The following is a 15,441-nucleotide window of genomic DNA, read 5'->3' as shown; positions in this document are numbered from 1 at the left end:
GGTTTGAAACACTTTGGAAAGGCACCGGGTGTGCCTCACAGTCACACCAAACCTTACGTGCGCTCCCAGGGGAGAAAATTTGAAAGGGTGCGCGGCTGCAGGAACAGCAGGGGCTATAGAGTTCAGGAGGGGAAATCTGCATTCAGTAATTTGTTTTCCAATGTTACTACTTTCTACAACTTTGTATGAATTGTGTCCTTATCATCTAGTTTTGGTTTTTAACTCCCAGATGTTGTACGTGTCATTTTCATTTGGAACTTTGTATGATTCTTCTAGAAATTCAGATGCATCCCATCAGTATGCCAGTAGTTTATTTAGATGCATCCCATCAGTCTCAACAACTCTTTGAAAACATTTTCTGTAGAAGGAATGGGTCTCCATCTGTAACAAAATTGCAGCAGGCAAAGCTACTCAAATTGCAACATATGGTTTAATGGTTTTATAGAAACTGAAGACAAACAGTGAGCCTCCAACATGAAATATAAAACCCACACAAAGGTCTAGTTCTATTATGTTAAACCCCATATAACTTCACTTCGATTAACCGCTATTTAAACGTCTATTTTTTATTTCCTATAGCTTGCCATTTTAAAGTTGGGATAGTCAATTGCTTTATTCACACAACCAATTTACCAAAATACAATGCTGAGAGGCAGCAAAGCTGATCAGAACCTGCGAATGAAGTCGTAAATGTGCATGGTGATTTCATCTGGTCTTTCCTGGTTGATGAAGTGAGCTGCTCCTTCAATTATGACTAATTCCTGCAGAAAGGGTACATCTTTCTTGAAACGACCCTTGTGTATATAGTCCTTCACACCGGGCATATGATATGTAAGGTCAAGATCTCCCACAATAAACTTAACCGGAACTTTCACTTGCACCCCTGTCCATGCAGCTGATAGCTCCCAGTTTCTGCACAAAAGATAGATCAACAAACTGTTCAGGAAACTAGAAAAATGAAAAGAAGGTTATCAGCAAGACCCAAAAGAAAGCTGGGTGAGTGTCTCAGATCATCTTTGGCAAAACTTCAAATGAAACACATTATTCATCATTAAGATACACCGTTCACCGGAGGGAATACAGATATAAGCAACACTCGACCAAATCTTCAATTAATAACAGAAATAAGGGGCTCTCACTAATTGAGAATTCAATCATTATGATTTTGCCATTTCATTTTTGTATCTTTTGGGTCTGGTTTGCATTTTCATTATATTTGTTGATCATTACTCATGTTATCATTGGATTTTTTCAGTATTCATATTATCATTGGTATTTCAATCCAATGTTTATTATTGGATTGAAATCAAGGCATGAGATTTTGGTTTGGTATACATTTCGATCATGATGGAAATAGAAACTTGTCGGTTTAGGATGAAAATTTCCGTAGAAATCCTCTAAAATCATGGGAACGCATGGAAACATATGCAAATGACAGTCATTTAAAATGAAACTTCAGGAAGCACTAGAAAATGCATAAATACACTAAAAAATCATCACATAAGCAAAAAAAACTCATAATGATTTAACATCATTTAGCACCTAGTGATATGTGCGACGACACATACCACATTTCACATGCAATTCATATAAATATTTCTACATAATATATACACCGCATTTTATATATAATTTACATCAGGGAAGTAATATATCCGCCCCTTTTGATTAATTGGGACACCCAGCAGCAGTGTACGTGGCAATCATCCCCATTGAATCCTTCTGACGTGAAGTACATCAGCCCCTCTGCAGTCATTGATACACTGCTGCTGCGCATCCCAAGTAATCAAAAGGGGCAGATTTATCACTTCCCTTTACATAAATATAATTATATAACACATACTGGTATGTACCACTGATACGCTAACAATTTTGGTTTCGTTAAGCATGTCAGTGGGGATGGAAATAGAAATTTTCTTGTGTCGGTTTTGGTAGAATTTTAAAACTATGATTGAAATACACTAATTTTCAAAACTTTAGAATAAGGGTTTGAAAACCAGAATAAACTACAATGTTAAATGTTTTCCTAAACCAAGACATAGGATACCTATCGCATCAATTTCATGATTACTTTGAAAGTCAGGGTAAGAATCTCCTCCTGTTGGAGCATGAAAATGTCCTTGTGTAGTAGATAGTGTCTTGATGAAAATGATGTTAATGTTAATGTTGATGCTTCAATCATCTCTGATGCAAATTGAGGTGGCCGGTTCTCTCTTGCTAAATTATTTTGAGCACACAGCTTTCCACCAAGTAATGTCTGACCCTCCCATGATTTTGTATGTTCTTGAGCCATTGCTGCTTTCAGTGAGTCATTAGTTATGAATTTTTTTTTTGATGTTATACAATCTATGAGGCTATTCATCTCCCAGCATTAGTTGTTGAGAATATTTCATACTTATGAATTTCTTTGAACATAAGTATCACATCTCCAGACTAAGGTTTTCTAGTAGCCTTCCACATGGAGCATCTTGCGATGAACATGTCAAGCTAATAATGTCTTCTTTCATAGTTAAACAACTATGGCCTATACTAGAAAAGTGCCCTCACATATAAACAACATAACCTATTCATTCAAACTACTATGCCAATGGCCCAAAACATCGTCCACAAAAGAATTATATTCAGTTGGAAAGGGAAGAAATTGTGTCACTATTATCTGTGTAGTGTTTCAGATGAATTAGTTTTCAAAAAAAATAATAACCAAAGATTGTAAATAACATACAAGTCAAAAGCACGGTAGTAGTTAAATCCTCCAGTGAAGCCCGTCTTGTTGAATTTGTTGGCGTAATAATTAACGTCTTCTTCCAACAACCAAGAAGGCAAAGCAATTTCTTTGTCAGCCGAATATCTGAACGCTCCTTTAGGCATCAGAAAGGGACCTGGGCTGCGAGACGTTAGAAATCTCTTCATTAACTTTGCAGTATCAATGGAAGCAAACTCAGCTTCAGCTACTCCAGGCTCCTACAACATCGTCAAACAGTAATTTGTTAGCAAGAAGATCATTGTTGGAGCAAAAAGAAAAGCATCGCCTACAGACACTAGCAGAGCAATCCATTAGAACTTGGAAGAAAGAAACAGAGCATAATGGCACAACTAGTCAACTAGAGTTGATATTTTATGGCTTTAAAGCCAGATGAGAATGCTTATACATGTGGCTTTAGCTTATTCAAAACCAAATAACCATACAGCAAAGGAAAGCAATGTAGGTACTGAAAAAAAAAAACTTCTGTTTCTTTAAGATATATTTTCCTTTCCAAACTTTTCTAGAAAATTCTTGCAATCCAAACAGGGCCCAAGGGGCTGTCTGGACTTTGGATGCATGAAAAACTTTGATTATTAGAAAATTTTTTCTCTGGAAAATGAATTGCTTTCGGTTTTCTAGGATAACTACAAACCTTGTGAACCCTGGATTTTTCTTTCCCATAGATCCGAACTGCACTGTTTGTATCATCAATTAAAAACTCAGACTTGGATGCGAACTCAGCCAAGGTAAAAAGGAGTCGACTCATGGCTGAGTCAATGACTGACACAGTCAAAAGAATTTCTGATTGACTTGGTAAGGCAAAACTCAGACTCGGAAGAGAACTCAGCCAAGGTAAAAAATATGTCGAATTGTGCAAGTCTTTGATTGACTGGGAGACTTTTTAAACAGTGGTTTTAATCCTATAAAGTAAGTAATTACTGGCCTGTTTTTTACCCTCACACTTGTTCATCTAGTATCCAAGCAGATAAATGGATCGGATTTCCTGCTGCCATTGAACAATAATTACAACCAATCCAACCGATATTTTAATTAAATTCTAATACTATATATCTCTAATCTGCTCTCTAATATTTCCTTCTCCATATTTGATTGTTTCATACTCCATATAATATGGGAAGCATGACCTTTATGACACAACAATGCACTAGGCCCTCATGCGTAATAAGGCAATAAATCATTAAATCATTTATCTCACTTGGCCTCAATCGTTTCTTTTTATTTTCTTCAGTTGGTATGCTGAGAAAAGCTGATTCATTCATGTTATACATTATATTTTTTTCTAATCATCAACAAGCAGAGATCTTCATCCAAGAATATCTACAAGACTCCATTCAAATAAGCATTATTTGGGAGCTTCAAATAGTCTATCATCTATAGTTCAATTCAGACAACAGCACAAGTTATAATTTCCACAGTGAGCTCAAGAAAGGGGGCTCTTTCTTACCATGCAAGTTTAACAAAATCAAGCCACTCAAAAGAGAACCCCTGTTAGAAGAAACTCATATTACCAACTCTCTAAATGAGAAACTGAGCTTCATGAGAGCCAACATATTGAAGAAAGTAAGGTGACAAACAACTCAGAAGTTCAGCAGTAGACACGGAGAAGATTTTGAGCCCCGGAGATAACGAGGGGAGTTAAAGAGTTGCTTTCCTGTATCTTGGATCAGGGGACCTTTTATAGGCTTGTGGGGATCTTATCAATTGAAAGCTGGCTTCAAACCATAACATGCCAAGAAGACCTCATATAGAACATTTGATGTAACATCTTCATAGACATTTATCTGATTTGAGGTCATTAATCAGTATTCTTCCCCTTTCCCATATGTTTGATTTACCCAGGGTTAGAAATTAATACCACACTTTGATAAACTAGAGTACTAGACATCTTTTGATCACATGAAGAAACAAGTGGATTGGTTATAATCTCAAACCATGCAATTGGGATTTGACTCATTCCATTAGATGTCTCATTGGTTTTCACACCAATTTTGGGCAAAGTGAGTATTCACAACCAGTATGGTGATTCACACAGATGTATTTCTTAAAAGATGAAACGATGAAAACTCTATGGCAGATAGGCTGGCCAAAGAAGGTTTACAGAGTAACAAACCCTGCCCTCCAATAACATTCAAAACTAAAGCCAAAACCGAGGGTCCCTAAAGAATGGGAACCATGTTCATAATATCATATTTTTGGCATTTCATGATTAAGAACAATTTCAAAGCAGTGTTTTTCTTGAAATCCAAACAGGGACTAAAGGACAGATTCCCAGCAACAGAGAAGGGAATAAAAACATAAATAATCATAACAGATAGACATCTAACAACAATTACAAAAACAACACCAGTTTCTGATTCTTGTTTTTATGTTTTAACCCACATGAAAAGCAAAAGAAAGAGGAAGATTTAATAATAACCTGGAATTTGCAAATGTAAAAGTCATCACCAAGGGCCTCCCTGAAGACCTGAATGGGCTTCTTTTCAGGGTTACGTGGCCTGAATACAACGCTGAGGTTGACCAACGCCTTTACCCTCTCTGGCCTCAAAAGACATAGATACCAAGCGATAATCGCACCCCAGTCATGCCCTACCACAAAAACCTGTACCAAAAAATTTCAAAAAAGAAAAAAAAAGGACAAAATGGTAATTTTCTTAAAAATTTAATACGATTACTTGATTTTTTATGAAAATAATTTTATCAAATAACAATGGATTCCATGCCGACCTTAGAGGTAAGGATTGGCCCCATATAAAATGATTCGCTAGAAGCTCCTAATTTGACTAACCAATCAGCCAAATTATTGGCACTTGTAGGAATAAGAGCGCCAAACAATCACATATCTTTTATTTCATCCGTAAGATTTGCGCGCCTTCGTGTTAGAAATAGTTGTATTACTTATTTTTACTCTATTGATTACCGCAAAATCTTTAAAATTGGATTTCGATTTACCAGTTACCAACTTCTATTTATTTTTCCTTCTTTTCTTATTTTTCGATTCAGATAAAAAAAAAAAAAAGAGTGAAGTGAATTCAAAATCCGAAAGGAGGTTCATGGCCAAGGATAAAGATGTCAGAATAAGAGTGATTTTGTCTGGGCCCTTTAATACGATTGTTTGATATTACCTGTTCTTGGCCGAGAGAGTCGATAAGGGCGGTGAGGTCACCAATGATGTGGAAGACGGTGTAGCTAGTGTGAGAAAGAGGTGCGTCTGTGTCACCATAGCCACGAAGGTCAGGAGCCACGGCTCGGTAACCACGAGCTGCGAGTCCGATGATCTGGTGGCGCCACGTGTACCAGAGCTCGGGAAATCCATGGATGAAAAGTACCACTGGGCCTTCCCCTTTCTCTGCTATGTGCATGTTTATGCCGTTCACCCTTACCATCCTATGCTCTATTCCTCCCTCCATTTTCTTTTCTCTGATGCTCTCTATCTCTACACAGTTTTGTGCTTCATACGGAAACAAACAAGGCCTTTTATTTGGCTTGCTTGTAAAGGTGTAGACATATTTGGATGTCTAGAAGAAGACATAGTCCAATGGTGGGTACGATGATTCAATCTTCGTGCCGGAAAAGATGCCTCTTTTTGGCTTATACTCGTCTATTTTTAAAACTAGAGGAATGCTAGATTGAGTCTTTGCAAGGGCGCCCTCATTGGTCAAAATAAATTTTGGATGCCCAGAAAATCAGGGTAACTGCTATAAAGCAGTTTTGACCGATGAGGGCGTCCTTTCCCTGATTTTTTTCAAGGGCTCCCGTGAGTCTAGTGTTAGGCCTAAAATCGATAACAGATACGGCACTGACGTAAGAGCTGAGCTGGAGGACCAGAGGAGCCGAAGTGAAAGAGCTGAAGAGCTGAGTCCTGCGCAAGAGCAAACAAGGTCAGAAGACCAACTCGGAGTCGTGCTCCGGACAGGCCGTTCGACACTCAAGTCAGTATGAGCAGGAGTGCAGAGCGAGTTTAAGAGTGGTGGGTGAGAAGTTATTACCCTCTGGTCTAAGTTCTGAAAGGCCTTTTATAGAGGGAAACCTGGGGTGGTTGGCTCACCTACCCCATGACAGGTGTCGACCTCTTACGGGTTTAGGCTTACCTACTCTTAGGTAATTACCAGACTACCCCTGGACTGACGTTGGATTTGCGGTGGGCCATCCTAGGGCCACGTGTCGACAGCTGATTGGCTGTTGTTTTTCATAACCCATCAGTTGCCCCCCAGTTCTCCAAGTCACTGTAGTGATTTGGGGAAGTGTGATGAGTTATATTCCTGAACGGGGGGAGTCTGTTCGGAAAATCTGTCTGGCGAAGCCGTTTGTTCGGCCTATGGAGTCTGGAAATTCTGTCTGTCCGGCCAGGAAATCAGTCCGGAATTTTTGTCTGTTCGGCCAGGAAATCAGTCCGGAAATTCTGTCTGTCCGGCCCGGAAATCAGTCTGGAATTTTTGTCAGTCCGGTCAGGAAATCAGTTCGGAAATTCTGTCTGTCCGGCGAGGAAAGTCAGTCCGGAAATTTTGTCTGTCCGGCCAGGGAACCAGTCCGGAAATTTTGTCAGTCCGGCCAGGAAGTCAGTCCGGAAATTCTGCCTGTCCGGCCAGGAAATCAGTCCGGAATTTTTGTCAGTCCGGCCAGGAAATCAGTCCTGAAATTCTGTCTGTCCGGCTAGGAAAGTCCGTTCGGCCAAGCCGTCTGTCCGGCCTGGAAAATCTGTTCGGCCAAGCCGTCTGTCCGGCCGGGAAAATCTGTTCGGCCAAGCCGTCTGTCCGGCTGGGAAAATCTGTCCGGCCTGGGGAATCTTTTCGGCCAAGCCGTCTGTCCGGTTCGGAAAATCTGTTCGGCCAAGCCGTCTGTCCGGCCCGGAAAATCTGTTTGGCCAAGTCGTCTGTCCGGCCTGGGAAATCTGATTTTTGCCGTCTAGTGGACGCGTCATATTCTGTCCGGCTTGGGCCGGACTGATTTTTGTCATCTAGCGGACGCGTCATATTCTGTCCGGCCCGAAAAATCTGTTTGGCCAAGCCGTCTGTCCGGCCTAGGAAATCTGATTTTTGTCGTCTAGTAGACGCGTCATATTCTGTCCGGCTTGGGCCGGACTGATTTTTGTCATCTAGCGGACGCGTCATATTCTGTCCGGCCAAGCCGTCTGTCCGGCCTAGAAAATCTGTTCGGTCAAGCCGTCTGTCCGGCCTGGGAAATCTGATTTTTATCGTCTAGTGGACGCGTCATATTCTGTCCGGCTTAGGCCGGACTGATTTTTGTCATCTAGTGGACACGTCATATTCTGTCCGGCTTGGGCCGGACTGATTTTTGTCATCTAGCAGACGTGTCAGATTCTGTCCGGCTTGGGCCGAATTGATTTTTGTCATCTAGCGAATCAAGCTATCCTGGTCGGCTTGAGATTACCAGAGTTTTGTCCTGTAGCGCATTGCGCTATATCCTGGTCGGCTTGAAATGACCAGAATTTTGTCCTGTAGCGAATCACGCCTAGTCCTGGTCGGCTTCAGATGACCAGAGTTTTGTCCTGTAGCGCATTGCGCTATATCCTGGTCGGCTTGAGGAACGGATGAACTGGAAACTGATTCAGGTCAGCCATTTCAGGTCGTCCATCTGAGGTCGGCTGAAAAACAGATGAGCTACAACTTACCTTTCTTCAGGTTAAGTTTTACCCACGCGTTATATCCAATCTGGCTGTAGATGTTCTGAACGGCTTAGGATGACCAAGTTTTATTGAACTTGGGTTTTTGCAAGGGTTTGGTTTTCTGCCCGGGCCCGTTCCTGACTAGGAGTGCGCTCTCGGTCTTTGTGGAGACGAGCCGAGGCGAACCAAGCAGCGAGTACCCAAGTTTTAGTGAATTGGGTTTTTGAGACGGTTTGATTTTTCTGCGCGGGCCCGTTCTTTGTTGAGACGAGCCGGGGCGAACCAAGCACCGAGTACCTAAGTTTTAGTGAACTGGGTTTCTGAGATGGTTTGGTTTTTCTGTGCGGGCCCGTTCCCGACCAGGAGTGTGCTCCCGGTCTTTATGGAGACGAGCCGGGGCGAACCAAGCAGCGAGTACCCAAGTTTTAGTGAACTGGGTTTCTGAGATGGTTTGGTTTTTCTGCGCGGGCCCGTTCCCGACCAGGAGTGCGCTCCCGGTCTTTGTGGAGACGAGCCGGGGCGAACCAAGCAGCGAGTACCCAAGTTTTAGTGAACTGGGTTTCTGAGATGGTTTGGTTTTTCTGCGCGGGCCCGTTCCCGACCAGGAGTGCGCTCCCGGTCTTTGTGGAGACGAACCGGGGCGAACCAAGCAGCGAGTACCCAAGTTTTAGTGAACTGGGTTTCTGAGATGGTTTGGTTTTTCTGCGCGGGCCCGTTCCCGACCAGGAGTGCGCTCCCGGTCTTTGTGGAGACGAGCCGGGGCAAACCAAGCAGCGAGTACCCAAGTTTTAGTGAACTGGGTTTCTGAGATGGTTTGGTTTTTCTGCGCGGGCCCGTTCCCGACCAGGAGTGCGCTCCCGGTCTTTGTGGAGACGAGCCAGGGCGAACCAAGCAGCGAGTACCCGAGTTTTAGTGAACTGGGTTTCTGAGATGGTTTGGTTTTTCTGCGCGGGCCCGTTCCCGACCAGGAGTGCGCTCCCGGTCTTTGTGGAGACGAGCCGGGGCAAACCAAGCAGCGAGTACCCAAGTTTTAGTGAACTGGGTTTCTGAGATGGTTTGGTTTTTCTGCGCGGGCACGTTCCCGACCAGGAGTGCGCTCCCAGTCTTTGTGGAGACGAGCCTGGGCGAATCAAGCAGCGGCATGATCTGAGGAACTCGAAACTTTGCAAAGAAGCAGTAGCATTTTTTCATTATCCACACAAGCGTAAATACAATGGCATCCGCTTTTGTGACGGGCAGCAGGCTATTGATAGTATTTTCTAAGGTCTTCGGCGGGTTCAGTCACCTGGGCTTCGTCTCTCAGATCAAGTAGCTCAATCGGCAACGATTCCGATGCATCTTTGCCTTTTGAGTGCCATGGCATAGCACTCCCTGGACTGTGGTTGATCTCCTCTGACCTCACCCATGTCGTTTGGTGTTATAAACTTCATCTTCTGGTGATATGCTGAGGCTACGGCGCGGATGAGGTTCTGGCCGGGTCGTCCCAAGATAGCGTTATAGACCGAAGTGGCCCTCACTACCAGGAAGTTGACCATTGTGAAAGCTTGACAGGGCGGCTCTTCGACGAGGACTGGGAGTTCAATCTGTCCTGCCACTTTCACGACTTCACCTGAGAAACCGAACAGATTGGAGTTTGCCGGCCTCAAACGGTCGTCTCCGATCATCATTCTCCCGAAAGCATGATAGTACAGGATATCCGCCGAACGTCCGTTGTCGACAAGGATTCTCTTCACTTCCCAGTTCGCGACGAGCATAGTTAGGACCAGGGCGTCGTCGTGGGGGAGTATCAAGTTGTCGAGGTCTGCGTCTGAGAAGAAGATCCCGTTCTCTGTCTTCATCTTCTTGCTGCATGTGTGCACGGCGTTGACTCGGCGTGCGTATGCTTTTCGAGCAGCAGATGATGTGCCCCCAGCGGCCGGTCCGCCCATAATCGTGCTGATGACCCCCTTTGGCTAGGACCGGCGTGCCTCTTGTCGTGAACTGGAGGGCACAGGAGATTGGTTCCTCGCAGGGGGTGGCTGTGACCGTCGAGGGCTTTGGTCCTGGGGACTCTTCTCTCTGCGCTCTCTTTGGTGGCCGTCACTTCGGACATACTTTTTCAAGTAGCCCCGGCCAATCAGCAGTTCGATTTCTTCCTTGAGCTGCCAGCATTCGTCTGTGTCGTGACCGTGGTCCCTGTGGAACCGACAGTACTTCGATTTGTGTCTCTTATTTCCTTTTGAGATCATCCTGGTTGGCCATCTTACGAATTCTTCTCCCTCGATTGTGGCCAGTATGTGTCTCTGGGAGGTGTTGAGAGGGGTAAAGTTCTCTTCTCTCCTCTGGGGGGACTTCTCTCTTCTGGGGGCCTTATCGTCCCTACGCTGCTTGATAGGGTTCTTGTCCTCAGAGGTTCTCCTCCGATTTGAGTCCAGGGCTGCCAGTGTTTCTTCAACTGCTATATATTCCTCCGCCCCGGCCATCAAATCTCCTAGTGAATGTGGGTTTTGGCGAGCCACTGACCGACGGAAGTCATTGGATCTAATGCCTGCGAGGAGCACGTTCATGGCGGTTAAAGTGTCCAAATTCGGCACTTAGAGTGACACCCTGTTGAAACAGCTGACGAACACTTTCAGAGGTTCATTGTCCTCCTGCCGCAAGGCCATCAAGGATGCTGTTGTTTTCCTTGGCCTACGGCTACTCATGAAATGGCGGACCAGATCGTCTCCAAAGTCTTCAAAGTTGCTGATGGAGTTCGGTTTGATGCTTGAGTACCAGTCCCGGGCCGCACCAGTCAGCGTGGTCGGGAATGCTCTGCAGAGGAAGCCATCGGACGCGCCGTGGAGGAGCATCATCGTTCTGAACGTTTCCAGATGGTCCACAGGGTCAGAGGTCCCGTCATATTGCGGAACGGTTGGCATTTTAAACCCCCTGGGCGCTGGGGCGTTCATAACATCGTCGGTGAACGGCGTTCTGCTTGAGAACGCCCGTGCAGCAGGCCGGCTCTGATCTTTTGCCAGCTCTTCTATGCGGTGGTCCATTTCTTCTATCCTTCGTTGCATCGGATCAGCTCTACAGTCTGGTCGGTCCAACGATTTGTTTCTCTCCACTGATGGGCTCGCCGCAGAGCCGGACTGACTTTCTGGACTCCTTCGACGAGGCCGAGATTTTTCTTGAGGCGCGTGGTCTTCCTGGGCTCGATGCTTTCGCACGGAGCGAGACCGCGACCTCCGGCGGTGGTGAGGTTCTGTATGGGAATGCCTGGTTCTGGAGCGATGGACTCGCCTTGTGGAGTGGTGAGTCCGGTCTTCATCGTGGCACGCTGACTCTCCCCTGTGGATATTCGACCTATCCTGTACGAGTCGTGGAGCTTCCGGAGGATGTTGGGGAGGCGCTTGGATTAGTTGTTGGTATTGACTGACAAGAGCCATCATCTGTTGAAAGAGAGCTTGGACTTGATCCGGAGTGGGGGTGGGATTGAGGTGTTCCGAATGAGCTGGCCTCTGCTCTGCTGTAGCAGAGAGAGCCACCACCTGCGAGGCGATTCGCTCGCTACGAGTCCTGCGAGGTAGTACGGCTCGAGTGGTCCGTGCAGTCGGTACCCGGGCACTCTTCCGCCCTGCCATTTTGTAAGGGGATTTGAACAGCTTTTAGTTCAGGGTCCCACGGTTGGCGCCAATCTGTTAGGCCTAAAATCGGTAACAGATATGGCAGTGACGTAAGAGCTGAGCTGGAGGACCCGAGGAGCCGAAGTGAAGGAGCTGAAGAGCTGAGTCCTGCGCAAGAGCAAACGAGGTCAGAAGACCAACCTGGAGTCGTGCTCCGGACAGGCCCTTCGACACTCAAGTCAGTATGAGCAGGAGTGCAGAGCGAGTTTAAGAGTCATGGGTAATAACTTCTCACCCACCAATCTTAAAAACAAGCTCTGCACTCCTGCTCATATTGACTTGAGTGTCGAAGGGCCTGTCCGGAGTAACGACTCCGGGTTGGTCTTCTAACTTCGTTTGCTCTTGTGCAGGACTCAGTTCCTTCACTTCGGTTCCGTAGGACTTAGCTCTTCAGCTCCTTCACTTCGGCTCCTCGGGTCCTCCAGCTCAGCTCTTACGTCACTGCCGTATCTGTTACCGATTTTAGGCCTAACATCTAGCATTCCTCTTTTAACTAAAAAAAGACTTCTTAATCGGTAATGCTCCTTTGCCTAATTAAAAAATAGTTGAAAATAAGGTTTAAAATTTCGGTTTCAGTACCAGTTTCAGACCCTGAAATTTCGAAAATTCGAAATAGTTGAAAACAAGCTTTAAAATTTCGGTTTCGGTACCAGTTTCGAACCCTGAAATTTTGAAAATTCGCTCAAAATCTGGTACAAAATTAAAACCAATATTTTATTCAATATTAGATTTCGGCCGGAATTTCGGTGAAATATTTAATTAATTAAAAAAAAACAGATTTTTTGGGTCAAATTTCGGAAAAACCGAAATTTCTTCGGCCGAAATAAATAACCATTTCGGTTTTTGGTGCTTTCGGTGTTGGTCTCCACCGAAATTTTGAATTTCGGTCGAACGTGAAAAGTGATATATTTGCCCATTCTTTTACTTTGGAGAGCCCACTCTAGTGTATTTATGAGTACTCCTTTACAGTATAGGGGCTGTCCCAAGTAAAAAGATAGGGAGAATATATCATTTACCTTTCGTTTTTTTTATCAAAACGGAATCTCGTTTGGCTACATGTCGTCTAGCCACATTTATCATTCTTTCAAGCATGGTTTTAAATTTCGACCGAAATTCGAAATTTCGGACCAAAATTTCGGATTTCGGTGGAGACCGACACCGAAATCGAGTAAACCCGAAATGGTCATTTATTTCGGTTGAAAATTTTGAATTTCGGTAGAAATTTTGGTTTTTCCGAAATTTGACCAAAAAATATGTTTTTTAATATTAATTTAATATTTCACCGAAATTACCTAAATTTTGGCCAAAATTTAATATTGAATAAAATATTAGTTTCGGGTCAAGTACCAGATTTCGACCGAAATTTCGGTGGAAATTTCATGGTCCGAAACCGGTACCGAAACCGAAATTTAAAAAAAAAAAAATGTCGGCAACCATGAATTTTCTTTTTCCTTCCGATATTAGTTTACATAGTGGTTAGAGAGTAGGTAGTCTTGGGAGGGAGAGGGACAGGCTTAGAAAAACAAAAACAAAAAACAAAAACCTCCAATCAACATAGAAAAATTTTCCCCCGTTTTTCAACCACTCCTCACTTGCACTCTCATGCTTCCCTTAAAGTCCCTTTCACCCTTTTTCAACCACTCCTCACTCCTCTCCCTCCCTCACTGCTTCTCTCATCACTTGTCGGGCCATGTTTGGCCACCATGAAAAAATATTCCATGGAATATATGTATGTGGGGCCAGTCTTGATAGATGGGTATTTTCTTTGGTTTTAACCAGTATTTAGGAATTTGTGATGTCATCTCTACTTTTGGGTTTAAAACTTGGTCTCAAATTGATGTATAGAAGACACCTTTTGGGTTAACATAGAAAAGTGATCTGTAGTCTGAAAGCTTAGTCGCATGATGATGTTTATATTTGGGATTTGCTAGGGAATTTCTTGAAAGGCATTTCACGGCTGGCTGTTGCACTAGAGAGCAGCCACACATAGGGCCAAGGCACTCAATGGGTGTTTGCTAGTTCTCTTGCAGTGAGCTAGAGTTGTTTTTATCTTGGATACAACTGTCATTTCATTTAGGCCCTGGTTGGATTAATAATTTTCCTGGAAAGTTTGGAAAGAAAAAATATTCCAAAAAAACCCTACTAATTTACCCACAATAAAAAATGACTTAAACCAACCCTATGAGAGACTTTCAAGTTATGATAAATATGCCACCAAATTACCCCATAATCATATCATCTTCCTCTAAATTGTAAGAAAGAAAAAGATCTTCCTAAAGGGTCCGTTCTGTTACGCTACTTGTTCGGGAAAAGAAAAGGAAATGATGTGGCAAATGGAAAGGAATTGGAATGGAAAAGCGGTGGTACGAGCGTTAACTGTAAAGGGAAATAAATAGAAAATATAAAATGACACATACTGTTGATAGAAAGCACAGGGAAACCTTACTAAATTCAACATAGATATTATATGAAACCAATGTTTGGCAATCTATGCATCTAATATAGGGACCACATTTTAGAGAAAAAAAAGAAAAAATTCTGTCGAAAAAACTTTTCTTACAATCCAAACAGGGTCTTACAATATAAGTTGCTACAGTTCATGCTACATGAGATATCAAATTTGGATTGCACCAATTTCAGTGTGAGTTAGTATTGGACTCACACAAAGTAGGATGGTTCCCATTGCCTGCACCAATTCCAGTGTGAGTATCAAGAATTTTCTGTCCATGCTAGTGATACTAGCAACCTCCCTGATTTCGCTTCACCTAAGTTGTTTTATTCTTTTTCTTGAGAAGGTTTTGATTCTTCAGACATTGAAAGGAGGCGATAGGTGAAAGGCTATGGAGAGAGTCACTCTCACGATCAACTATGAAAGGCAAATTTTGGGTCGCACAAAGAGACAACATGTGAACTCAAAACCGTTGATCTTGTAGTTATAGAACATCGTGAGGCAACCCAAATGGTCATAATCTGATACAGACCAAGCCTCCAATGCATAAAGGCATAGAACGACAAAAATCCAGCTAGCATTTTGTTGGACTTTAAGGTTGCCTTTTGGATCAACAAATCTGATCCTGTGAGTCAATGGTTAGGATATATTCTATAGTCCCAAGTGAGGATTTGTGCGTGCAATCAAGACCGCTGATCTTTTAAAGCATCACGAGGTAACCCAAGTGCTCTTAATCCCTTGTTATCCCATGGATAAGTACAAAAAGCCCAACTGTTTAGCTTTTGTTGGGAAAATCCTAAAAGAAACCTAAGGTGCTCTCAACGGCATTTCACTGAATTTCTGGTATTGGGTCGGACCAAAAGATCTGATCACTTTTTAGCATTTTTTTTTAGCATATACAAACAATTGCAGAAAGCTTAAAAGAGGCTGCAACCATGAAAGTTCAGAACAAGAATCA

The 15,441-nt window shown here is 43.4% G+C and overlaps 1 protein-coding gene across 1 annotated transcript; it reads right to left on the bottom strand.

The window, feature by feature from the left end:
• Positions 1-319: 319 nt before the first annotated feature.
• LOC143852197 (epoxide hydrolase 1-like) lies at positions 320-6,324 on the bottom strand. Its single transcript, XM_077361576.1, has 4 exons — positions 5,887-6,324; positions 5,181-5,363; positions 2,723-2,961; positions 320-912 (listed from the first exon to the last, which is right to left on the bottom strand). The coding sequence occupies exons 1-4, from the start codon at positions 6,169-6,171 to the stop codon at positions 666-668; spliced, it is 954 nt and encodes a 317-aa protein (XP_077217691.1). The 5' UTR covers positions 6,172-6,324; the 3' UTR covers positions 320-665.
• Positions 6,325-15,441: the final 9,117 nt, after the last annotated feature.

This window comes from Tasmannia lanceolata, unplaced genomic scaffold (assembly GCF_043159265.1).
Source record: "Tasmannia lanceolata isolate RefF3 unplaced genomic scaffold, GAP_Taslan_0.1 ptg000019l, whole genome shotgun sequence".
Classification (NCBI taxonomy): domain Eukaryota; kingdom Viridiplantae; phylum Streptophyta; class Magnoliopsida; order Canellales; family Winteraceae; genus Tasmannia; species Tasmannia lanceolata.
Note: the sequence above shows the minus strand (reverse complement) of the source record. Positions and strands in the feature narration are given on the sequence as shown.

Excerpts from the sequence above, each read along its gene's own strand:
- LOC143852197 (XM_077361576.1), bottom strand. The coding sequence starts at position 6,171 with ATGGAGGGAGGAATAGAGCATAGGATGGTAAGGGTGAACGGCATAAAC. Across the intron at positions 2,962-5,180 it reads TTTACATTTGCAAATTCCAG|GAGCCTGGAGTAGCTGAAGC; the intron begins GTTATTATTAAA and ends ACGATGTTGTAG. Across the intron at positions 913-2,722 it reads TACTACCGTGCTTTTGACTT|AAACTGGGAGCTATCAGCTG; the intron begins GTATGTTATTTA and ends TCTTTTGTGCAG.